This window comes from Myiozetetes cayanensis, unplaced genomic scaffold (assembly GCF_022539395.1).
Source record: "Myiozetetes cayanensis isolate MyiCay16 unplaced genomic scaffold, myiCay2020 scf6-25, whole genome shotgun sequence".
Lineage (NCBI taxonomy): Eukaryota > Metazoa > Chordata > Aves > Passeriformes > Tyrannidae > Myiozetetes > Myiozetetes cayanensis.
Genome location: NW_026087853.1, coordinates 57,927,660 through 57,952,213, shown reverse-complemented (window position 1 = coordinate 57,952,213; position 24,554 = coordinate 57,927,660). Strand labels below are relative to the sequence as shown.

Below are 24,554 nucleotides of genomic sequence, written 5' to 3'. Positions count from 1 at the left end.
CAAACATATAGTTCTAAAATTTCCACAACGTTTTGAATTCAAGTTTATATGTGCCTTAAATATCAGAAATGAGGATAGATATCTGTAAATGGATCATTCCTGAAGGACACACCAGCGTACAGAAAGAAATCAACATCTGCATGTACACAGGCTCGAAACGTCTGTACTGGAACATCACCTCTGAGAGAAATAAAACGACATTCCACTAGATGGCACTGGAAGCCAACAAACACAGCACTAAAAGTCACCAACAGGAAGAACAAAAGAGGGAAAAAAATCTCAGTATTTAAAGGAAAAGTTTCTGGAAGTTCACATTTCAGACTCTTTGACAACCATATACTTTCAGAGTGCTTCCAATTTAATGTTTTCCAGGTGCATACGATACTTTTTACATGGACGACTCTGAATGAATGCTTACTGTTAAAGGAGATTTTTGCCATTATATTATTGTGCAATTCACCAAAAGAACAGAATCTATTGTCCACAGGTCAGATTAAATTAGGCTGCAGCCATCCAAGTACCAGTTGGTAAATCCGTGTAATCCAATGGATAGCGGATATTTGTGTGATGCTATTTACTTAAAGCATATATTTTTGCCCCATAATGTTCTCTCAAAAGGTTCTTGGATGAATCACTGTTGATTTACTGCCATATGTGAACCATCTCTTTTGATTGCTGCCAGTGCTGCAGTTTCTCTAGGCACAGGAGGCCAGCAGCAAGCTTTTAGTTGCTCAACACCTATGTCTGCCCTTTTAAATGGGTTTTATACACGACATTGACTTCATTTTGGATTAAAGGCAACTGTAGATAATATTAATTATTACCATAATTATGAGACGATTCCCTCAGCTTGTTGTTTCATACCATGAAATGCTGGGTTGCTAAAAAAGCTTGCCCAAAACACCAGCTTGTTTTTGACTAATTACCAGTCCACGCCAGCAGCTGCAATTTGCTTTGTTTTGTTTTCCTGATGGATAATATTTCCTGATAATTTTTTTTCCAAACAGCCTACTGGCAAAAAGATGGTGCCACGTATTGGTATTTTGCAACTACAGCTGGCTCAGCCACACAGTGAGCAGAAGAGTCTACACCTACCCTTTGTCCTCCAACAAACCCCTTCTACAATAAAGAACTTGACTGTCCAGAACTGGAAAAATATTTACTCAAAGATCTTACCAAGAAAAAAAAAAATAAAGGGTGGTTTTCAATGTAATTTTGGTGTTTCCTCAGTTCAAGCTTGGGTTACTGCTGATAAATAACCTAGTTCAGTAGTTTTCCTGCGTGAGTCTGTGGAAGTCAAACTGCCCAGTGACTGCTGCAAGATTTCAGTGTCTCTAAGAGGAAATAAATGCATAGACCGTTTTTTGAACCTTCATTGCTCTTTTAGAAACTCTTCAATACCCTCTCACACTGTTTTTGTTTTTAATAATTAAAGAAATATTAATCAATCTCTCTGGGAGCCCCATAAAACTGAGTGCCTCTCTGGCTGCAATAAAACCAGCAGAAGTAGTATAAAAACATAACATTCACATGGTTGATACTTAACTTTTCAACAAATTCATAATTCTTTATATCTCCAAGTTACACATTTCCCACAGCCAGGAGATGACAGGAAAGAAACAACAAAAGAGATAAAATGTAACAAAGGCCAAAGAAAGGACAAAACAAATTAAATTACTGAAGAAAATAGAGCAAATGAATAATAAATATAATCATTAATATCTCCTGGTGCCAGTGATTTGACAGCTGAAATCAAGGCTGACTCAGGTATTTTGAAAAGCTTTAAAAACTGAGCTGATACTCACAAATCACTTGATTTTGTTTTTCTAGAGGTTCTTTGTTTTGTTATGTTGTGTACACACTTCACACAGCAATGGCTTTGTTTTACACAGAAACAGAACAACAAACGTGCCAAACCTGCTGGGAAAGTGACTAGAACACTGTTGAATCCAAGAATACCCAGATTCTGGATAGCTTTGGGAATGTCATGAGACAGAGGTTCCCACTTTATTGTAGAAGTGGTTCAACAAGACAATCATGGATGCATTATTCCAGAATTAAAAAGGCCAAATCCCCTTAGTTAACTGATCAATTGTCTGGGAAGAAACAAAATGCTTAAGTCTTGTTTCGCTCTCCTGATGATAGTTCATTTAGTCTTGACTTGGGAGGCAAAATTTACATTTCGTTTTAGTACCCAAAGCGACCCAGAATGTTGCCTAAAAGTGTGCACTCCTTACCTGAAAACACAGTGATGCCATTAACCATTCCAGGAGGAAACTAACCACTATGTCTCCTTTTTGGTGAAGGGAAGGGACTGGCATTAATGTATCATTCATACTATTATCATGTATTAATAATAAACACTCCATGGGAGCCACGGGTACCAAACAGACCCCACTTACCTTTCACGATCGCACGTGGCCAGGGAAAGCCGGGGAGTGCTTTTGCAGGGAGGCGTTCCCAGCAGCAGATGGCACAGCATTTATTGTCCGTGCCCAATCCACGGCTCCCGGGAAGCTGCAGCAGTGCCACGGGAGACGACCCTGCAGGCAGGCTGGGGAGGAGCAGGACAGGGAATATCTCCACACCTCCATCACTCCTGGGAAGAAGCAGTGCTGATTGGAAAAGCACACACAGCTTGTTGAGGCAGCCGTGGCACTCCGAGTTAACGAGCCCCAATTAAAGTCCCACTCCAGATCCCAGTTTTGGGATGTTACAGCGAAGGGAGAGAGGAAAAAACTCAGAAACAGCTCTGTGTAACCAATTTCCTTCAAACAGATAAAATTTTCTCCTGTTTTTGAGCTGTTTAGTTTTTCATTTATATATATACATAGGCATAATATTTGTGTTTTCAAACCCTACAGATCCATGTTCAGAATTCCTTATAATCTAAAATCCTGCATGTAATACAACAGATATGGGGTTTTATTTTGAAATCTATTTTTAATAGATTAATTTTTTCCATTAGATATAAAAATGAGAAACTTTATAGTTTTCAGTATTTTACACAGACATCCTTCATGAATTTTCAGGCACTTTGGGGCTGTAACCTCGCTTTTTTGGGGTGGACCCCGCATGACCCTCCCTCATCCCCCACTCACCTCATTGCTCTCCCAGTGACATTTACTCACCCCCACAGAAGGCACGAAACAACTGCCCTGTCCAGCAGCTCAGTGCATCCATAAAGCCATCTACCTGTGGACATCCCCTCTGAAAAGGGGGAAAAGTCAAGGGAGGGCAGCCCCCCAAGGGGTGGGAGTGCCCCCACTTCTGTCCCACAGGCTGATGGACGCCCCACAGTACAGGGAGTGTCCCCAAGGATGCTGCCTTGTCTCCTGCTCAGGCTCCACTGAGCCATGTTCCCTCTTCATTCCTGCACTCTGGCCAGTGTCAGGAGATGCAGGAACCAGGTCTAGAACATGTCCCCTGTGCCAGTCAAAACCAGACCAGTGGAAGCACTCACAGCTCTCCGGGAAGAAGCTGATTTATTTAACACAGATGCTCTGCAGAAGTATCCAAGCTGCAAACAGAAACCTCATCCTGGTCCTCAACATCTGGCTGGGGAGAGCTCCCTGGAGATGGGGGATATCCAGCTTCCTGTGCCACTGGAGGGTCTTCTCCTGCACTGAGGCTGCTCCTCTGTGCTTCTCCAACACAGGGTGTGTTCCCAGCTGGCACTGCCACAGCATCCCAGGAGTCAAGGGGTGGACGCTGGTGGCTGCAGGACTCTTCCCGCTGTGCTGCTTGCTCCTGGGAACACATCACTGGAATGGGCTGGGCTCCCATTTTTACTTCCAGGTTTTCCTCGTCCATGTGCATCTTCAGGGATGAGTGAGTTCTGCTGATACCTGTGGTTTCGAGGGAGCAGGGAGACTGGTCTACGGGGGCTGCTCCATCTGGAGTCTGGCAGTTCTCACTGAAGCTCTTGGAGGGATGAAGACTCTGGGAAGAAGTGAGGCTCTCAGAGGACTGGAGGCTTGTGGAACTGATGGAAGCTCCCGAAAGGTGCATGCTCTCGGAGGAAAGGAGGCCTGTGGAAGGAATGCAGGCTCTTGGAAGGTGGAGGCTCTCAGAGGAATGGAGGCTCTTGGAGGGAACGGAGGCTTTCGGAGGGATGACGGCTCCCCTATGGCATGGTCGTTTTGTAAGGATGGAGCGCCTCTTACAGAATCGGGTTCTTGGCAGGAATGAGGATACAGAAAAGACGGAGGCTTGCCGACGGATGAGGGCTCTTGGAAGGACAGAGGTTCTCTGTGGGGTCTGGCTCTTGGAGGAACGGGGGCTCTTGGTGGAGCCGGACGAGCTGCAGCAGGGCAGGTGGCCTCGCTCCACCAGCTCCTCCAGGTTCTCCCACAGCACCTGCCACATCTCAGAGTCCAGTGGGAAAGACATCCCATTCCCAACCCACACCAGCATCACCAAATCCTGCAGCTCCTGGGCCACTGCCACGCAGGGGGTGCAGTTGGGGCCGCAGGCACAGGGGATGTACTCGGGGCTCACAGGAGCATCTGGATGCTGGGGAGCGTTTGCCTGAGCTGTGGAGGAACTGGGAGCCTCCACTGGGGCTACCTGGCTGCTCGGGGAGACCCTGGCCAGGCTCCCCTGGTTCTTTGGTGTCCCCAGCACCCGTTGCTGCCAGTGGCCGATGGCCAGCCAGACAGCTGCAGTGGCCAGCAGCAGGACAAACAAGGAGAGGAGGATGCTGCCGTCGCTCATGGCTCCGACACGGCCCATCGTGACCCCGCTGGGAGCCGGGCGGTGGTGGCACCTCTTGTGTGGTGATGTCAGTCCTGTGGGAGAGGACACCTGTGTCATGTCATGGCCCTGCCTCACCCCAGTGCTCACCAGGGCTTTGTGGGGGACAAAGGGGTTCCCCATGGAGCAGAGCGGATGGAACATTCTCAGCCAAGCAGGACACAGTCATGAGGAGGAGAAGGAGGATGTTGTCACCTCCTCGCTGGCAGAGCATGGGACACGGCTTGACCCATGGGACACTGAAGAGTCCTTGAGGAGGGCAAGCCCTGCTCAGCAACAACCCAACCATCCAACTGGTTATCCCATCCTGAATCCAAACCCAGTGCTGTGCCAGCTGCTATGAAGAAAGGAACTCCAATTATCAGCAAAAAGCAGTACAGCTCTCAGTTCTTCACCCAGCACACCCTGTACCTGCTCATCTCAAAGCTGGACACCTTCTCCGAAAGGATTCTGTGAGGGATGTGATCAAAACTCCAACTAAAATCCCAAAAAAGAACATGCACTGCCTTCCCATAACACACCAGGTGACCTTATGGCAGTGGGATTCTTTCCTTCCAGCTGCTTTCCCAGAGATTCATCTTGCTCCTGAAGGGCCAATGGCAGCAATGGATTCATTTCCTCTACCTCCAAACTGCTTCCCATCCAACAGATCCCTATGAGCATTCCTTTTCTGGTTGTTCCTACAAAGCCTTCACTAAACCTTGCAAAGATCTCACCATTCCACCCTCACATTTTGCAGTAGCCAACACCTCCATTTGTGCTGCCATGAGGACCAGGATGGGGTTTCTGACATCACACAGCTGTCCCCACCCACAGGTGGAACCCATTGTGGGTAGAACTGCAGGAGCTGGTGAAGCAAGGCCACCTGTCCTGCCACGGCTTGTCCAGTTCCTCCAGCTCCTGTGGGAGCCTCCATTCCTCTGAGAGGCTGCTCCCACCAAGAGTCCCCACCCCTTGGAGAGTCTCTGCCCTTCCATCAGAGATCCTCCATCCATCCAAGAATCAACCTCTGTTGAACATCCTCCTTCCCTCTGAGAGCTTCCTTTCCCTCTAAAAGCCTCCATCTTTCCAGGAATCTCCGTTCCTCTGAGAGCCTCCATCCTTCCAAAACCCTACATTCCTCTGAGTGTCTTCTTCCATAAGCATCTGTCTCTCTGGGAGCCTCAGCGAGACCTGCTGGACTCCAGACAAACAAGACCCTGTGGACAGGTCTCCCTGCTCCCTTGGAGCTGCAGGTATCAGTAGTAGAAATTGCTCATCCTTGAAGATGCATGTGGCCAGGAAAGGCCTGGAAGTAAAAATGGGAGCCCAGCTGGCTCCAGTGAAGAGTTCCCAGGAGCACAGCAGCAGGACAGCAGGAAGAGTCCTGGAGCCACCAGCATTCACCCCAGAGCTCCCAGGACACTGCAGAGGTGTCAACTGACATCACCCTCCCCTCTATGCTGGACCCGTTCCTCCAGCAACAAAGGGAGTTGGAATTCCCCCATCTCCAGGGAGCTCTTCCAAAGTGGCTGTTGAGGATCAGGAAGAGGTTTCTGTTGACAGCTCTTTGGGAAAAACCTGTTTAGAGCAGGGTTTCCGATATATCAGAGGCTCAGATTGCTTGCAAGCAATAATTCTCCGTTGCTCAGTAATTCTCCCCCCAGCCTTTACAAAAGAAGTTTCTGTTCAGGTAGTTGCAAAATAAGCAAGTTTCTGAATGCTTTGAGTTAGATTAGTTGTCACACAAGTAAGTTCTCGATAAGAGATGCTGAGCAAAGACACTGCAAATACACTGCTCGGTGGACAAGTTCGAGCTCCAAACAACCACCAGAGACCTTCAAGAGACCACCAGAAGACCTCCAGTGACCAAATAAGGACTTCTGAAGAACTTTGTAGAGCTAGTTACATATTCACTGCTTCTCTCAGAAAGTTCACACATATGTAAGACACTTGATGATTATGGAAAATTGTAAGTAAGTAATTCCCTACCTGAGGGAAAACAGGACACACACAATTAGAAGAAAGAGCCTCCCTGTGTGCCCAGTACGGATAAATAAATAATGCCTGCCCTAAAATGAGTCTTAGAAGATTTTATTTGCCAACTTACAGTAACACATTGGACTGGTTATGACTGGGATAGAGCTCCTTTCTTCCCAGTAGCTTGCACATGCTGTCCTTGGATCCAGAATGGGAATGTTGTAGATCTCACGTGGTGGTTGGGTTGTTGCTGAGCAGGGCTTACCCTCCTCGAGGACTTTGCACTGTCCCATGGGACAGCCCAAATTTCCCACTCACAAAGGTGGGATGGGCAAGAAGCTGAGTGGTGTTTCGTGTGTGGTCCTTTTTTGTCAGCTCCGAGGTTTCCCCTTCTCAGCCTCAGCTTTGAGGTAGGAAAAAGAACTGACCCTCTCTCTCTCCGGGCTTTCCTTCTCATTCACAATTGAAAGCTGTTGAGACCCTGGGCTCGCTGGAACCTGTGGGTGTTGGACACCTGTGGGTGTTCTCCCAGGTCATCCCCGATTATTTAGGGGGCGACCGCTCCCGCTCACGGCCTCTCCCATAACAGCGGCTCCTCCCTCGCCCTGGTTGTCACAATGAGGGGGCTTCGGGGCTCGGCTGGGCGCTGGAGGTATGACTTCCAAACGGCCCCGAATTCTCGAGGCCAGCCAAGTGGTGGCACTATTCCTCTCAAGGAGCTGTAGAGAGCGAGAAGGTCCCCCCTGAGCATCCCTTTCCTCCAGGCTGAGCCCCCTCCATCTCCCTCAGCCGCTCCTCATCAGGCTCGCCATCCAGACCCTTCCCGGGGGCATCCCTTTCCAGCGGCGAAGTTTCGCCAGCAGAAAACGCTTCTTGTCCCAGACCTTGTGTGTGTGTGTGTGTGAAAAATATACTGTGCGAAACCGAAAGAGGTTTGGTTTTGTTTTTTTTTTTTTCCGTGCGGCTGGCTGCCCTGCAAAAAAGGGGGAAAGGAACCTCTTTTCGGGCGCAACCGAAGAGAGCTGGGAAGCCGCTGGTCCGCCCGCGCGAGCCGGAGCGCTGGGGCTCGTCAGGGACGGTCAGGGACGGATCCCCTGCCATCCCCCGCACGGCCACGGGAGATCAGGGACGGATTCCCCCCCGCACGGCCCGGGGAAGGCAGGCTCGACTCTCCCGGCCTGCCCCCTCACGGCGCCGGTGCCGCCCCGAGCCGCGGTCCCGCCCCGCCGGCGTTCCCAGGAAGCGGGAGCAGGAAGCTGGAGGGCGCGGGGATGGCGGGCAGCGGCCCGGCGGTGAGCGGGGAGCCCGGGGATACGATCGGACCGGGAGCGGGGCGGAGGGGCCGGCGATGCCCGGGCGGGGGGTGCGGAGCGCCGAGGGCCGCGGGCGGGCTGTCCCCGGCGGGGGTTCCCACCAGGCTGCGTGGGTGGCACTGCGGCTCCCGAGCGCGTTTAAAGCCTTTCCCAGGGCCGTGATTTCTGCTGTGGCGGGGGCTGCTGTGGGTGAAGGCGTTTTGCCAAGGGGCCAGCCCTGCAGGGTGGTGAGCGCCTCTGAAATCTGGTGCACATCTTAAGCACATCCCTGCTGTGCTCCGCGAATGAAAGGACTCGTCTCTTGTTGGCTGTGTTTAACTGTGCCTGAAATTGACGGCCTCGTTTGTATCAACGGAACTTGACACACGCCGTGGTAAAGAGGGAGGTGTTTGTGGTGTGCAAGGCATAAATAGTAATGGCTGGTAAATGCTTTGTTAACTGGCAGTGTAAAGGCCATTGCCATGGGCCTCACCGAGCTCACATGCACAACAATCACGGCGCCCACGGGGATGAAGGTCTGCCGGGACCGTACCCCATCGTTGAAGACCCCAGCACCTGCGATATTGTCAAGGCCACACAGTAAGTACATGTTCTGAGTGTGCCAAGTGGTGAAATAGATGGGAGTGTCCTCAAACGTGAGCCAGGCTGGATATTCTTACAAAGAAAAACATTTTCAGTTTCGTTTCAGTTTCTTCCTGTAGTGGAAGAAGTTTGTACCATACTCTGGGGCACATGGTGTGGCTCTTGGGGATGGCCCTTGTGTAGGGCTAAGAGTTGGACTCGATGATCCTCGTGGGTCCCTTCCAGCTCAGCATATTCTGTGCTTCTGTGAAGAAAGATCATTTACAGCTACTGTTGTAAATATTTTTATCATAAACAAAGGTATTTCATTTCAAGCAGGTTTGTTAAGTAGAAGGTTTGTTAAGAGCCCAGCTCTTTTTGCAAGACTTCCATTGAATGCAGTGCGGAATTTGCTCAAATAGGAACTGCTGGGTGATGCTCACAGAGATTTATTCTTTTTTAGTATGTGGCTGTCTCCAAACTAGAGATGTTTAACAAATGATAAATAAACTGATTTTTTTTCCCCTCATTCAAGGTATGGAATGCTAGAGCGATGCAGAGAACTGGTAGAAGCAGGATACGATGTTCGACAACCAGACAGAGAAAATGTGACTCTTCTTCACTGGGCAGCAATAAACAACAGACAGGAACTGGTTAAGTAAGTTCAGGAGTCCCTGTGAAAGTAACACAAGTATTCTGCCACCGTTACTTATAATCTCTTTGTTGCTTTTGTACTTGAAAACTAAGGAACGTGCTGCTTGAGGCGTAAAGCATGAAATTCAAATTTTAACCCAATTACCTCTGTGGAAATGTCAGCTGCAATGTGAAGATAGCATGGTTTCTTTCTATGTGAAATCATGTAGTACATGAAATCATTTTCCTAGGTTTGGTTTGTTTAACAAACATGACAGCTGATTTTATAAGTACCTTGCTAATGACTGTATTATTTTATCAAACGTTTTCTACAAAAGTGTCCTTCACTGCAAAAACTTTTGTTGATTTGCTTCTCTAGTGATTTTTTATTATTATTGTGAGCCATTGCCACACTACTAGAGCTATGTTATCATTAGTATATATTTATTATGTCTTATTATGTTCTTAATCTTACTGTGTTGTTATTACACAGATATTATATTTCCAAAGGTGCAATAGTGGATCAGCTGGGTGGAGATCTGAATTCTACTCCCCTTCACTGGGCCATTAGGTATGTTGCAAGTGTAAATCTGTTGATATTAAAAGCTATAGGAGCATTCTGTGGGGTCCAAAGAACAAAGCACTGCTTGTCTGGAGAAAACATAACCTTAAATAATTATTCTGGGATAACTTCTCTGAGTGCCAATTCTCATACTGGAAGATCAGTGCTTTCTTCTGGACTATCAGCCTTCTGCCAGAGTTGGATGCTTGGATGACTGCCTACAGGAGAGATTACTGTAGAAAAACCACTTTATTCTAAATTAACAGTTTGCCCTAGGCTGATTTATTAAGGTATATATTTAATATAAATTTCCTGATACAAACTTGTAGCTTAAAAGTATTTTCCTGAATAAAAGCATGAGAATCTGAAAGAGAATTGTTTTTTTTTTTTGTGGGGTCTCTCTGAGAATTATTAGGGCAATGCTTTCATTAAAATACCCATTTTTTTTTCCACCATCTCTATAGTTTCATTTCATGTATCGTTATAGACAAGGACACCTACCCATGGTCATGTTATTGTTGAAGTGTGGAGCGGATCCCAGTCTTATTGATGGGGAAGGATTCAGTAGCATTCATTTAGCAGTGCTCTTCCAACACATGCCCATCGTAGCTTACCTCATATCAAAAGGCCAGGTATGTTGGTGATGGTCCCAGGTGTTGTGTTCCACTCGTGAGTAGCTGCCTGTGTGTGGGATGCATTTCAGAATTTGCTGGTTTGTTTCCTAGGTGAAAGGCAGGTGTTTTAGAACTATTTTTCTGTGTTATAAGTTCAGATAAACTTACCTTTTTTTTTTTTAATATATTTTTTTAATTATTTTTTTTAACACTCCCCCTTGTTCCTCTCATCCCCCCATCTCCAGATTCACCTCCATTTCAGAGTATTTAAGGAGCGTTGCTAAGGCTGAGCAGATTTGTGGTGCTGTGTAAATGACAACTGGCATTTAAACCTGAGAACAAAAAGTATATGATGGATATACATCATTTATGATTTGATTACAGTTTTGTAACTAGTCATCCATGGAATTGTCCATCAATTGAAGTATGATCAGAATAGATCATCAGACTAGGTCTGAATTTTTATTAATTTCTGTGTTTTCTTTATTTTGTATCCATGGTAGTGGATATCTCCTAGCTTGCATCTGAAATAAGCAGAATTAATGACAAGCATAACAGTTTTCTAATAAAAAAGAGAGAAGAGGTTTTATATAATCAAGACTGTTTCTTAGAAACATTGAGTGTTAAGATTTAAAAATTTTCTAAGTTTATTTTCTTTCTCATAGAGTTCTCTTTGGTAGAATAACTGACTTCTGGGATGTAGCTATAGTGGTGTATGTCACAGACTTACTAAAGCTGTTAGCTCACCTATCTTCTGCTGAAAAAATCCAAGTGTTTAATCATTTCTTTCAAGTAAATCTGTTCTAATGTAATGATAGGTGGGAGCAGGGAGCAAGGAAACCTTCGTGGTTCAGAAGGGAGAAAATTAGGTAATACAAGTTACGTGTTTATGTTTTGAGATATGCAATCAACCAATCCTTTGTTGTTTTAATAAACCTGTTTGATGTACCTGGTCGTTCTGTTATGCATTCTGTTTACACAAGGAGGATGGTTAACGTGATTCACTTGAAAATATCCTTAGTGGAGACTCTCCCTTAGAAGTGACCTTAGTGAAAACACAGAATATTCTGGAAGGAATGACGTGCAAGACTCGTAGAGGGAGGAAGAAAGTTTAAATGAGTGTTGGCTTTTTGGCTGGTGTCATTTGGTTTCTTTCCATTTTTCTTTTCATTCGTGAAGCTAAGCCAGTTGTGACCACCTGGCTGTTTCCTGAAATCACTGGTAACCACTTGCTTGGTTTTTTTTTTCCTTATTCTTAGAACATAGACGCAACAGACCTCAATGGACAAACACCTTTAATGTTAACAGCACAAAAAGCCATGGGGTAAGTAGTGAATAACTCAGAAGGGTCTATTTTATTGTACCCAAGAAGCAGTGAGGTGAATTTTTTCTTACCTTTTTTTTTTTTTTTTTTTTAACTGACATTCCTTTCACTAAAACATGCAGTGTTTCAGAGATCAGGAGTTAGGAAGTAGCTCGTTGGATATAGCAAAGAAAGAATTTCTAAAAGAAGTTTAGGTTTGTGGCTGAATCATCTGCAGCCGCCTTGTGCTTTCCCCAAAATGAAAAGAAATGGAAGCAGACGCAGTGAAACGCATTTAGAACAAGTAAAATGTGGAGATAGAAGCTTACACCTGGTGTTGTAGAAGATACAATCTGTGTTATAGACCTCCTATTTGTTAAAATCGTAAGGTTACATGATCTGGAGAAAAGCCTTCAGGGCGGGTCCTGAATTCTAAACTTGGATCTCTTGTTGATGAGCTTGTTCTGAGACAGGATGTTGCATATCTCCTGTTGTTTCACTGATTTTTTTTTTTTCATTTATAAGGCATTCAAAAGTTTCATTTCCAGCCTAGATTCTCTTCTGCTCGTTAACTGTTATACTTTATTTTCATCTAGACCAGAACCCACGAGGTTTCTCTTAAAGTTTAACCCCTCTCTCAATGCTGTAGACAATGTTCAAAAGAATACTGCACTGCACTGGGCAATAGCATCAGGAAATATCAGTGCAGTGGATCTGTTGCTGGAAGCTGGTGCCAGCCTGGACATAAAAAATGCCAAGGTATGATTTCTTTCATGATATTTCATCCCACGTAGCATAAATGTGTAAAAGAAATGTAAAGAAAAGTCCGAGCCCTCTCCACATTGGGTGTCAATTGGAACAGGGGCTGACTAAGAGCAGAAGTTCTTAGACTGCCCCAGAAGGACTTAGCAGCTTCCTTGAGGTGTGGCTCAAAGTATGAATGCACAGGTTCTTTACAGCGTTTGTTTAATGAATAGCCAAGCCTTGTGTTCCCTCAACATTGCTTCATTTTCTTGAGGGGGTTGTTTCATTTCTTCATTTCTTGATTTGGCTGCTTTCTACTTCAAAATGTTGTCCTGAAGACTAATGGCCTGGGGCAGATTTTAAAAAGTGACAGTTCCTTCATGTCCAGTCAGACTCACAAAGACTTCAAAATACATGTGAAAGCTGGCGTTTGGCAATGCCTGGGTTGGTCACACATGAAAGGCTTCTTGTTAATATTTGTAAAAACTGATAGTGAGAACTGTAAACGTTGAAAGTATCGATTCCTATGACTATGTAGATATGTTACTGGAGGCAGTCCAGCAGATAACTCAGATGGATGCAATCTGTTTGCAAGTGTCAGTTTTCAGAATTACAAAGCATGTTAAAACTCTGAATTTAGCTTACTTTGCCTTAAAAAATAGAGGGGGGGAAGGGGGAGCTGAGAAGTAACTGCCCAGTTATTCTTGTTTTAACTATATTCATTTCGTGCTTCTGTTAAAAAGGGAAAGTATTTATGTGTTAAGTGCATAAATAAATAACTTTTCCTGTTGTTAAAGGGAGAGACACCGCTTGACCTTGCTTATCAAAGTCAGAATCACTTCATGGTTTATATGATGAAAGAAGAAGAAAGAATGAGAAGCAGGAAAAATAACAGGTTGCTGAAAATAGTAGAGAAATACGAGGTAATTTCCCGAGTGATAACTAATGGAAATAAAACTACAGCATGCTGTGTTTAGAGTGATATGCAAATTAACTCTATTCTAACAAGCAATTTCTTAGATTACTGAAATTGAGCGCACAAAAAATACTCTTTAAAAGCACACAGCAGTGTCTTGAGTGGGGTTTTTTTGTGTCATTCCTCCTCCCCTGCTTTTGATGTGTTGATGTGTCACCTTGTCTTCCCTATCTTGAGTCTTTCAGCATCTGTTATTACATTCCTGCTTGAATACTTTAACAATAATACAATAACAATAAAGCAATAACTTGAATATTTTCACAATAATACTTTTAACAGCTCTTCCTGATGGTGGCATCTTCCTTGGCGTTCATGTGGGCCGTAGGATACGTCGTGAACTTAAGTTCTGATTCTTGGCTTTTGAAAGGAGGTTTGCTTCTCTGCCTGCTGTTTGGGATGGCTCTGTTTGTCAGGTTTGTGGCTTTTTCTCTCTGTGTGTGTATTTAATTGTCAGAGACGTGATACATTTTCAAAGTTTAGTTCCACATAGTTTAAAAGATACCTCCTGAGATGTGGTTGCAGAGTGTGTGATGAATTTAAATGTATGTACTTTTTAGAATGAATGACCATAGAAATTGAATGTCTTTAGGTGTACACAATAACAGCTTCTTGTCACTGAAAGATTAAAAAAAAAAAAAAAACCAACAAACAGTTTGTTAGCTAATTTTAATGTAGAGAGTGTTATTGATGGTTTTCATCTGATAGACACTGAGAGATCCATTCACAGTGCTCACAAATGTGTTTTATCACAACTTTGTCCTGCTGTATTTTGACAGAGAACAGGTTTTAGTGAGCCATTCCCGCTCCTTCTGCCTCCCCAGAGCTCCCAGTGTTATCCTGGGCTGTTTTGTACTTTTTTCCTGCTTTCTCCAACAGCTCCTGCAACAGTCACTGTTCATTAATGTGGCAAATAGACAGAGACTGTACTTCTCACCCAGTGCTACAGCACTTCTCATATATAATATTAGGCTGGAACAGAGCACTCTTCAGGTTTATTTTTGCATTGTCAACCCCCTGCCCATCTGGATAAAGAATCCTTTTGAGTGATAGCTCTTGATTGCTTTGAGAGGCTTGAAATATATCGTGTGCATGAAGTTTCTACAATAACAAACCAAATTATTTATATTCTGTGGACTTGTGTTTTAAATATATTTTGAAAGATATTATTTTTTTTCTTTTAATATTCTTTCAGGCAACTTGTGGGGCTCAAGAATCTAAGGTACCTTCCCACAGCATTTCTGCTAAGTTCAGTTTTTTGGATGTCCATGACCTGGTTTTTCTGGTTCCTGCCCGATATCCTTTATACTCAGAATTTATACTTTAAAGTTATTTACAGACTAAGAATATGTACCTTCTTCTGTCTTTAGCAGATTTTTGTCTTCTTTATAATCTGAACTGTTTCATATCTTACTGGAATATCAAAATGAAGATTTCAGTTACAAATCCAGTTGTTTCTGTTAGCATCTCCTTGTGACTTCTTAATCTTCCTCATGGAGTCTATCATGTAGTCTATGATGTATTTTGGCATGTGATGTAACTGGATAACAGATGCATTCATAATAATTTTAAAAGCATCTCTTCTTTCTAAAATGACAAGGATTTGGCAGTTAGTGGTGTTCCTGCTTCTGCCTTTAAAAACAACACCCTCCACACACACCCCCAAAAAAGGAACAAATTTCTTTGTGCTCCTGCAAAATAGATCGTCCAGTCTCCTGTTTGTCTTTATTCACTCTGAATCCTTAGTATACAGTGGATTAATTTCTAGCTCTCACTTGCTTTCTTTGAAGAGGCTTTTCATTGTTGAGTACAAAACCATTTTAGTAGTTTGCACTCTCTTCAGTGCCTTGCTCTTTTGTTACACAGGGGGCATGTACTTATTGGTAAAGTTTGGTGAGAAGGCACTTAGGAAGATACTTAGAACTGTAAATAATTTTGTACTAAACCAGCTATAATATATTGCTACACGGTTTCAATTAATTTTTAATTCAGCCTTTTTTTTTTGTGCTGTTCCCAATTAAGATGTCCATAATAGAATTACCAGGATTAACTTCGATGAACTGATCAAGTATATTCCTGCTGGAATACACGTGCTTGTCTAAATGAAAATTGTGTTATTCAGTGCTGTGTTGTGAAGCTTTAAGGTTTTCTTGGTGTCATCATAAGGGGAAAAAAAAAATAGTTCCAGGGACAGGGGATTTGAATCAGGCACTTTGCTGAAGATAATGAGCACAGCGGTGTCCTTGAAGGTCTAACCATAGCTTGGTGAGGTGGGTCAGTGGATAGTTTCCCATTTCGCTATCCAACCCCTTTTTGTCATTAATATGTTTTCCTTCTGGAACTGGTCACAGGTCTGAGTGTTATAAAAGTTTTCAGGATTTTATTTACCTGTATTTGTCTGTCAGACTGTTCCTCTGGACCGAATGAAAATCCAGCTGTTCTAATTAACAATTTCAATTAGCTCCAAAAAACCAATAGCAACGCAAATAGACCAGCAGTACCCACAAGAAATGCACCATCATTTGACTCCTGCAACTGCACCCTGCAATTGCATTGTAACAAACACAGCTGCTAGTATACAGTGCCAATATTTCATAGTTTATCATCTTGATTTCAATCAGGACTGTTTGCAGTGGCATTAGTTCATAAGACAAAGCAACCTGGAGGCTGCAGTACTGGATTTTGATTTTAAGGGTTATTTGCAGTGCAGTTTTATAGAGTGACTGAGGGGTCACTGGAGATGCAGTTCAAGCTTGGGCTCTTTGCCTGCTCCTTGAGGGCATCAGGGACTGTTCATATGATGGCCTCTGAAGGACAGAGAAGATCCTGCTCTAAGGGTGAAGATAATTTTTTTGTGTGTGTTGCTTGTAAAACAACATAAACTAATTTTAGACTATTTTGTTTGTTTGACAAACAGTGGTGATACATGGTATAAAAATATATTCCTTAACCTGACAATTACATATAACAAATATAATTCTTGAAATCATTGTCATGTTCAGCATGATGGGTCTTCTTTATTATCTCTATAAAACTTGGAGTACCGATCCTGGGTATATAAAGACTTCAGAAGAAGAAAGAAAAGAGGTAGGTGATTTTGTCAAGGCAAATGTGAGGCCTGTAACCTGGTGCAATATGTATGTACTTGAGGTTGATCTGTTTGTCACTGTGTGCAGCTTTGATAAACTTGAGAGCAGTGAAATATTCTTCCTTTAAGAGTTTTCAGCAAGAGAATTTCTCCTCCTGCACTGCTTGTTTCCTTGTCTTCATCATCCTGCCATGATTTCCTTGCCTCCATCCTTTTTCACAGAAGTGTGAGCTTGGCCAAACATCTTACAGAGCTACCAGTGTTATCTGTGATATAAATTCACATAGAACTTCGCTTAAGAAATAGAAATACTGTGGGGTTTCTGCTCCAGTTGCCTGTGGCTAAAAAGAGAGACGAGCAAGGAGAACTGTAGTCTGAAGTCTGGCTGACTATGTGAGAGATGCCTTGTATGTAAACACCATCTCACTTGAAAGAATAATTAATTCACATTATTTATTAATTTTGGCAACACAGAGGTACTTTCCTGTGTAATCTTGTATGGGTTAAACTGCATTAGTCTTTACTGGTTTGTGTTTTCTTGTGGACCTTTTCAAATAGCAAGTTTTTATTCCTGTCAGTGCTTGGCACTCAAAATACTTACAGACTGCAAAAGTCATAATGTAAAAATCTTCACAGCACTTATGAAAATGTGATCCAAATGCAAGCACAAAATACTTTGTCTTTCAGAACATTATAGCTCTTGCAGAAGCAGGTTGCTTGGACTTCAGAACGTTCTGCACATCGTGTCTGGTAAGTGGGCATTTGGTATTTGTTTTCCTTGTGAACCTGCATTTTACTCAGTGCTGCTGTAAAAAAACATTTTCCTCTCTGCTTGTCATTTGAGTGTTACATGAGGGGTTTGTTCTATGTTGTTTGAATTTCTTTATATTTTACAGTGACAAGAGATGATTTGAGATGCTTGGACTCTAATCTTTAAAAAAAACCTATTTCCATCTCTTTTTTTTTTTTTGTAAAATTAAGGTGTATGGCTCTCATCTGTGTTCTGTTGTGAGGTCTGCTACACAGTAACTGTGCAAAATGTGCACAACCTGTAAGCTGATGCTTTAAACTTTGAGCAAAACAGATGCTTCTGCTGTGAGTGTATTCTTTTCCTTCATCCTCAACTAGGTAAGGAAGCCTCTGAGATCTGTGCATTGCCTTGCTTGCCAAGCATGTGTGGCCAGATATGATCAGCATTCTCTCTGGACTGGACAGTGCATAGGTGAGAGCGTGTGTTTTATCAAATTTGAAAATGCCACATATTTTAAAGGTTGCAGAAGTAACATTTATCTCCTGAAAGAGGGAGAGCCCACATGACACAAGAATATGCAGTTAGGTGGAAGAGAGAAAGTCAAATAAAATTATTAAAGGGATAGAGTGGTCACCCTAAGGAGTAGACACTACAAAGTCTAGAACTCTGTCTTTTGAGAGAAGAAGGAACAGGGGATGTGACAGAGACGTTAAAAAAGAAAGGAAAAAAATATGAAGATGGTGGCTAAAGTGAATGCAGAGCTGTCACTTAACAAGCACATCGTGCTAGAAATAGGGATTTAAAATTGGTCCTGTCTTTACATGGCAGGCAGTGAAATTTTGGTGCTTGCTGCTGTGAGGGTTTGCAGATACAGGCAGAGTCAGAAGGCTCAGAAAGGGGGTCAGACAGACTTTTTTGGGCAACATGTCCAAAAGTAGATACTAAAAGAACTAGACAAGTGTGCACACTCTGACATTTTAATGCAGTGGCTGTGGGTGAAGAGAGTGAACTCCAGAAACTGGCCAGGCTTGGGTGTCCTCCCAGCCTTCCATTGCCTCCTTCACTGTTAGAGACAGTTGTGAGAGGAGCAGCTGGACCCCTGAGATAACCCCGCAGGGCGTTGTTCATGCTCTTGTGTTCTTTCCTCTCACCCTCGTTCTTCCCTCCTGGCTCATCACTGGTGATACTCAAGATAGGAAGGTTAGACCTTTTCATCTGTAACAATATATTTTTAGCCTTTTTTTTTTTTGCCAATTTTTTTGTGATATTAAAATATTTTTGTTATGTTAAATCCTTGGAAATACTCTTAGGGCTTTTGCTATTTACAAAGGTGGTAGGACATACTTCTGATTCATTGTCTGAAAGCTCTGAGCAATATGATTGTAATATAAATAAAGATAATTTTATATCTTCATGGAACATTTCTCTGACAGAGGTCTGGGATGTTTTTGTGTATGTTTGCAGTTCTGGAGCACACAAGGTCAAACAATCAAATTGAATAGCTTAGACTTTTCAGCGATATGAGACAGTTTTCCTGTGCATGGGGGAGAGCTGTGGTTGCATAATTAGTCCTCATCCAGCTAAAACAGCTGAAGGCATGCTCTGAAGAAGACACAAATCCTGGTTGACTTTATCAGGACTAATTCTATTCTATAAATTGGGGTGGCTTACAGGAGAAAGTTGAGAGGGAGATCAGCCTTGTCAAGCTCTCTTGTGGATGGCTGAGGTAATAACAAGAAATGGTTTTGACTCGCTTTTTATTCCTGTTAACTTCAGGGGAAATGCAAATACTGCTGAATTTTGAATTGTCAAACTTTTTTTTTTTATTATTTTTTCCTTGCCTCAATTTCAGGTGTTGGGAACCATTGTTATTACCTGTTGTTCCTGACTTTCCTAACGATGACAGGTGTCTGGCTGCTTTATGGAACTCTTCTGTGTACGTATCCCTGAATTTATTTTACTTTGCCTTTCAAGCGCGTGTGTGCCTGGTGTTTATTTTTTTTCAGCATTTTGTTTCCAGCAAGTGTAATTATACCTGCACAAGTGATGCCATATTGCAGCAGTGGCATTATTGTGTAAATAAGTGGCAATACATCATGGTCTTTACTCAAATACCGTAGTTCTTGCTCAACACAAAAGACACAACTCTAGTGGGATGTCCATTCAGCAGGAAGAATTTTTGTTAAGAGGTGAAATAGAGAAGCCACGTGGAGGAAGGTCAGGTTACAGGTTCTAATCTGGATGCCCTCTACTGTAATAGAAAATAAGTTTGTAAACACATTATTACAAAAGCTTTGTTGATTCTTGTTATTTGGAAATATCTGTATTGGATACCTGCAAGAATTTCTTTTCTGTTTTTAATGTAGTGATAACTTTGAAGAGAACTGTGTATATCATTAGTAAATTCGAACTGTTGCTTTTAAAAATTAGGAAATTTCTTAGAGGGGAGAGGAGAACCATTATAATGTATTTCCTGGGGGTGAATTACCACGGCACCAACCTTTTAAATTAAAAAGCAGAGGGAGTTAATTTTATTTCATTTTGCTTCACATTATGAGGCAATACTCACCACAGAGTTTTCTCCATTTTCGGTATGTGAAGGAATGTGGGAGGAAAACCTCTTTATTGCTCTACTGATACAGAGAAGAAAAAAAAGAGTTGCTTTCCTTGTAGTTTGGGTTTGTTTTTTTTTTCTTTTTAATACATTAAATGTGGGTGTGATAAACTTTAAGTAGCTCATAAGAAATTTGCAGGAATTGGACATGCTAGTTTACATCTGTTTGACAGTGGTGGAATACTGCTGTCTTGGAACTGTCACCATCAGGTCTCCTTTTGTCAATGGTGGTGTTTAAGAGAAACGATAAACTCTTGGATGTTCTTTCTGTGGACTATGAACCCAGAATGTAAAGATGATGCAGCCAGAATAACAAGCAGTCAGGCATCTATGTGGGTGCTTTGAAGTGGGAAGGGGATATGTTAAACACGGTATTTCTAGAGCATGTTGCTATGTAGTAGTCATTTCATGCAAATAATCCTTGCTCAGTTCTTAAGGGCTTAAAAAAATAAGTAACTGGTTGTGTGTCTTCTCAGATTGGTCCAACCATTGCCCAACAAGTTACCAGCAGGATGGAGCGTGGACGTACTTCACACAGGTCACGTACTGCTCCCCCTGGGTTTCCTACATCGCTGCAGTAGCCTGTTTCCACACTGTTTGGGCCTCCTTGTGGCTCGCTGTTCAGCTTTATCAGGTACTGTTTCCCTTCAGTTTATGCTTAAAACTTTTCCCTGGGTGATTTGCTCCCATGAAAACCTTGTGTCTGCTTTCCTTTAACTGTTTTCAGTCACATCGAGGAGCTTCCCTTTAATCTCAGGGCAGTACTGAAATGCACCCTGTTAAAAGCAGGATCACAGTCTGCAGATCATTCCTATAACTGAGCTCTGGGTTTACTACTCATCAAAAATTCCAAACCTCTAGAAAGTATTTAAAGACGAGAAATGTATTTGACAAACAGAACCGGTATTAGTGCCCCAAAAATGACACAAATGCTCAATAGCACAATTAGTCCTGAGTTTAAGATTCAGTGGCAGAGCTGGGCAGTGTGTCATTAGACTGTATTAAATTCCACTTGCAACAATAAAAGCATATGACCTGGATTTTATCTTGTTGAGGACTGTCAAATTTCTTGTTCACGTTTTTCTCAGAGCTTGTCTGTGCAAACAAAACTGAGAAAAGCTGTCCTAAAACATCTGGGGAGACAGCTCGTTAGCAGCTTTTAGAAGAGATGTCACTGAAATGTGTGTTAAGCATACTGAGCTAAAGACTTGTCTTACATCTTGTTTAATAAAAAAACAAAAAAAACCACAAAAACCAAAACAACTCCACAACTGTAAAGGTGTACTGATATAGTACCAAGTACTACTCCTGTAGTACCAAGTCACTGAGACTTGTAAATGTACTTCTTTGTGATATTTACTGTGTTATTCAGTGAAGGACCCTTGCAGCTGTTTATGAGGGTTTGTAAGATTTGTGTTGATTAAAAAAATTTTAAAATGGAATTGGTAAGGAAAAATGCAGAAAAGAAACCCAAGTTCATTGCTGAAACTCAGTGAAAGAAAACAGAGAGTCAAGAAAAGGGAAAAGTTATTGTTGAAGCATTTTGGCCTTTTTTTCCGGGGATCTTTTTCTACCGTTTTGTGTGGTAGAATGTAGACAAACCCTGAGGAGATTGGTGCTTAACTGTGATAGATCTTAGACTTCTGCAAAAAAACTCCAATTAAACTTGCCTTGTCAGTGGGAGCATTCATGTTACAGCTTCCTGGCCTCTGTTTTAGCCCAGGTGACATCTAAAAACACACTTCTCAGCCATCACTCATAGCAGTAGTTACTCATTTGTTAGATATGGGCAACCTCCCTTCTCACTGGTATCTTTTTGCATCACCAGGATTTTGCTTTGTGCTGTTCACGTTGTAACTATTACTTACATTTTCCTTTCACTAAGATTGCATTCTTGGGGCTGACCTCTCATGAAAGAATGAACCTCCTGATGCAGAGAAAGTCATCTAAGCATCCTGTTTCACTCAGGAGAACTCCATACAAGTGGGTGTTGATTAACAGAGTATTTTGAGTGATTTGCTTCACTGCTTTATAAATGCAAAAAATATGATGTGCCAGTCATGCCTGTTAAGAGTTGTGCTAAGGGGAGGAAGTGGACCTTGTTTTCCTTACAGAGAACTTCCTTTTCTCTAGGAAATCAGCAACCAGCACAAGACCTGGGGGGTTTTTTGTGCATGGCTGCGTGCACAGGAAATAGCTGTGCCAAAATCAGTCCGTAGCACTAATCAGTAAATAATATTTTGGGGTGAGGGTGAGCTGTCCTTCAATTTGTTCATCAGTCTCTCTGTTGTGTAGGATCAGAAAGAGAATTAAGGCATGAACTGGCCCCTTTACAACTTCTCATGCAGTATTTAGAGAAATTGGTACCAAGGTTTCCCTGTTTCTTTGTTTCCGTGTTAACAGATGGGATCTTACTAAGGACTAACGTTTAAATATTTGAGTTCAACTTCATCTGCTCTGATATGTTAATGTAAAACAGGTTGTAAAAGTTCAGCAAAGGAATAATGCTCAATAGAGAACTGTTTAATTAAAAAAAAACTCAACTCCACAATTGTAAAACTGACAGGTTTATATCTGAAGTACTGTCATGTGGTGAATGTGCAGTTTTGATGTTTGCAGTCTTTTTTTTTTTTTAGGTTTATTAATGCATATTTTTCTCCTTTTCAGTCTTGGATGCTTCCAGAATCTTGCAGACTTCTTTCAGTGCAGTTGCTTTGGTATGTTCAAACCCAACATAATTGACTGGACCAAGCAGTACAATGTTTTTCATCTGGCAAAGGAGAAAAATGTTCATTCTGTGTAAAGTTTTGCTGAATTTCTGAAATGGTTGAGTTGAAATCTAAATAAAACTGGATATTTTGTTAATTTTTACAAATTCTTGTGTCTGCTACTCCGGAATTTTTTCTCATAGGAAACACACCCATTCCACAGGTTACACATCTGACCAAAATGCAGCAAGTGGCCTCCAATCCCACCAATTGCCTTCTTGCTGTCACCTCATCCTTAACCTGAGAAGGCAGGGGGAAGTCTACAGCTGTTGGAGCAGTTCCTGGGAATGCAATAAAACACCTTTTCTTTGGACTGCACAAGGGCAAGTGCTGAGGGCACCACGCAGCTCCTGCCCAAATCCTGTCCTGTCCCCAGTCATGTCAGGAACAGCTTTGGAAAACACACGTGCCCGGGCTGCAGCTCCCAAGGGATGCCGCAGGGATCCAAGGACAGGGGGGTTCTTCCCCGTGGGGGCCGCCGGCCCCTCCAGCTCCCCCCGCGGCCGCGCGGCCCCTGAGCCGCGGAGGCTCCGCTGGCCCCGCTGCCCCCGCGGCCGCTCCGCCACAGGGAACGGCCGGGCAGGATCCGGCAGCGCCGGGACACCGGCCACGGGCACCCGGGCACCGGCAGCAGCAGTACCGGCTCTCCACGGAAGCCCCGGGGTGAGGGATGAGGGATTCCCTCCGCCCGCCGCTCCCCCTCTCCCAGCCGGGGAGAGGTGGCGGCTCCCTGGGGGCGCACAGGGAAGCGATGCCGCCTGCCCTCCGAGTGTGGGACAGCACACCTGCCGGACTGCCCTCTCTCCAAAGAGCTTCCAGAGAGCAGTCCCCGCAAAGACCCAAAGCCCAGCATTCAGGGCTCTTGGAATGTCGCTGGGAAACACCTCGTTCAAGCGGACACTTCCCTGGGAACGATTCAGCCCCAGTACCGTGCTCCGTAAGAAGGGGAGAAAATCTGCACCCCTTTTTGGGTTGCCAAGCGCTCCAGCAGCAGCAGCAGGAGGCTGCCTTTGCCCATCCAGCCGCCCCGCGCTGTTCCGAGCTCAGCTCACCCCTCCAGAAGCCGCAGGACGGGTCATTCCTCGAGGAAGGGGAGTTCCCACGAGCCCCCGCACGGAACGGGCACGGAGCGCTCCACAGCGAGCCCCGCCAGCCCCGGGAGCCGAGCCGAGCCCCGACCGCCAGCGCAGCCCCCCAGCCCCTCCCGCCGGACCCCGCACAGCTCCGGGGACTGCCGGTCCCGCAGCGTCCTCCGGGAACAGCGGGAGCGAGCGGGGATGGGGAAAAGCGGGAGAAGATGGCGGGGGAGGGGGGCGGGGGGAGGGGGGCGGGGAGGGGGGCGGGGAAAACCCGACTGGATTTTTCCGGAGTACGGAATGGGGAAAACCTGGACTGGATTTTTCCCGAGTACGGAATGGGGGAAACCTGACTGGATTTTTCCCGGAGTACGGAATGGGGGAAAACCCGGACTGGATTTTTCCAAAGTACGGAATGGGGGAAAACCCGGACTGGACTTTTCCAAAGTACGGAATGGGGGAAAACCCGGACTGGATTTTTCCGGAGTACGGAATGGGGGAAAACCCGGACTGGATTTTTCCGGAGTACGGAATGGGGGAAAACCCGGACTGGATTTTTCCCGAGTACGGAATGGGGAAAACCCGGACTGGATTTTTCCCGGAGTACGGAATGGGGGAAAACCCGGACTGGATTTTTCCCGGAGTGCGGAATGGAGGGAAACCCGGACTGGTGCCACTAAAGCCGGCACCGCTCTGACCGAAAGTTTTCAAAAGCCATAGCCAAGATGGCGGCGGGAGTCCCTCCCCTCCTCCGCCTCAGAGAGGCATCTCTCCTATAGCCTGACCTCCCCTCCGCCCCGACCCGCACCCCGCACTCGCAGCCCGTCTCGCCGCGGTGCT

General features: G+C 44.1%; 1 protein-coding gene across 2 annotated transcripts; it reads left to right on the top strand.

The window, feature by feature from the left end:
* Positions 1-7,939: 7,939 nt before the first annotated feature.
* Positions 7,940-22,745, top strand: ZDHHC13 (zinc finger DHHC-type palmitoyltransferase 13). 2 transcript variants are annotated; one of them, XM_050335630.1, is made up of 17 exons: positions 7,940-8,006; positions 8,473-8,606; positions 9,124-9,246; positions 9,715-9,792; positions 10,271-10,415; positions 11,657-11,721; positions 12,297-12,459; positions 13,242-13,367; positions 13,700-13,833; positions 14,613-14,717; positions 16,384-16,504; positions 17,193-17,255; positions 17,634-17,727; positions 19,109-19,192; positions 20,347-20,504; positions 21,756-21,853; positions 22,538-22,745. In XM_050335630.1, exons 1-17 carry the CDS (start codon positions 7,986-7,988, stop codon positions 22,671-22,673), a joined length of 1,848 nt encoding a protein of 615 aa, XP_050191587.1. In that variant the 5' UTR covers positions 7,940-7,985; the 3' UTR covers positions 22,674-22,745. The 2 variants fall into 2 exon arrangements, with proteins under 2 accessions (XP_050191587.1, XP_050191588.1); XM_050335631.1 differs by lacking the exons at positions 7,940-8,006; positions 8,473-8,606 and having other exon boundaries at positions 9,229-9,246; positions 10,248-10,415.
* Positions 22,746-24,554: the final 1,809 nt, after the last annotated feature.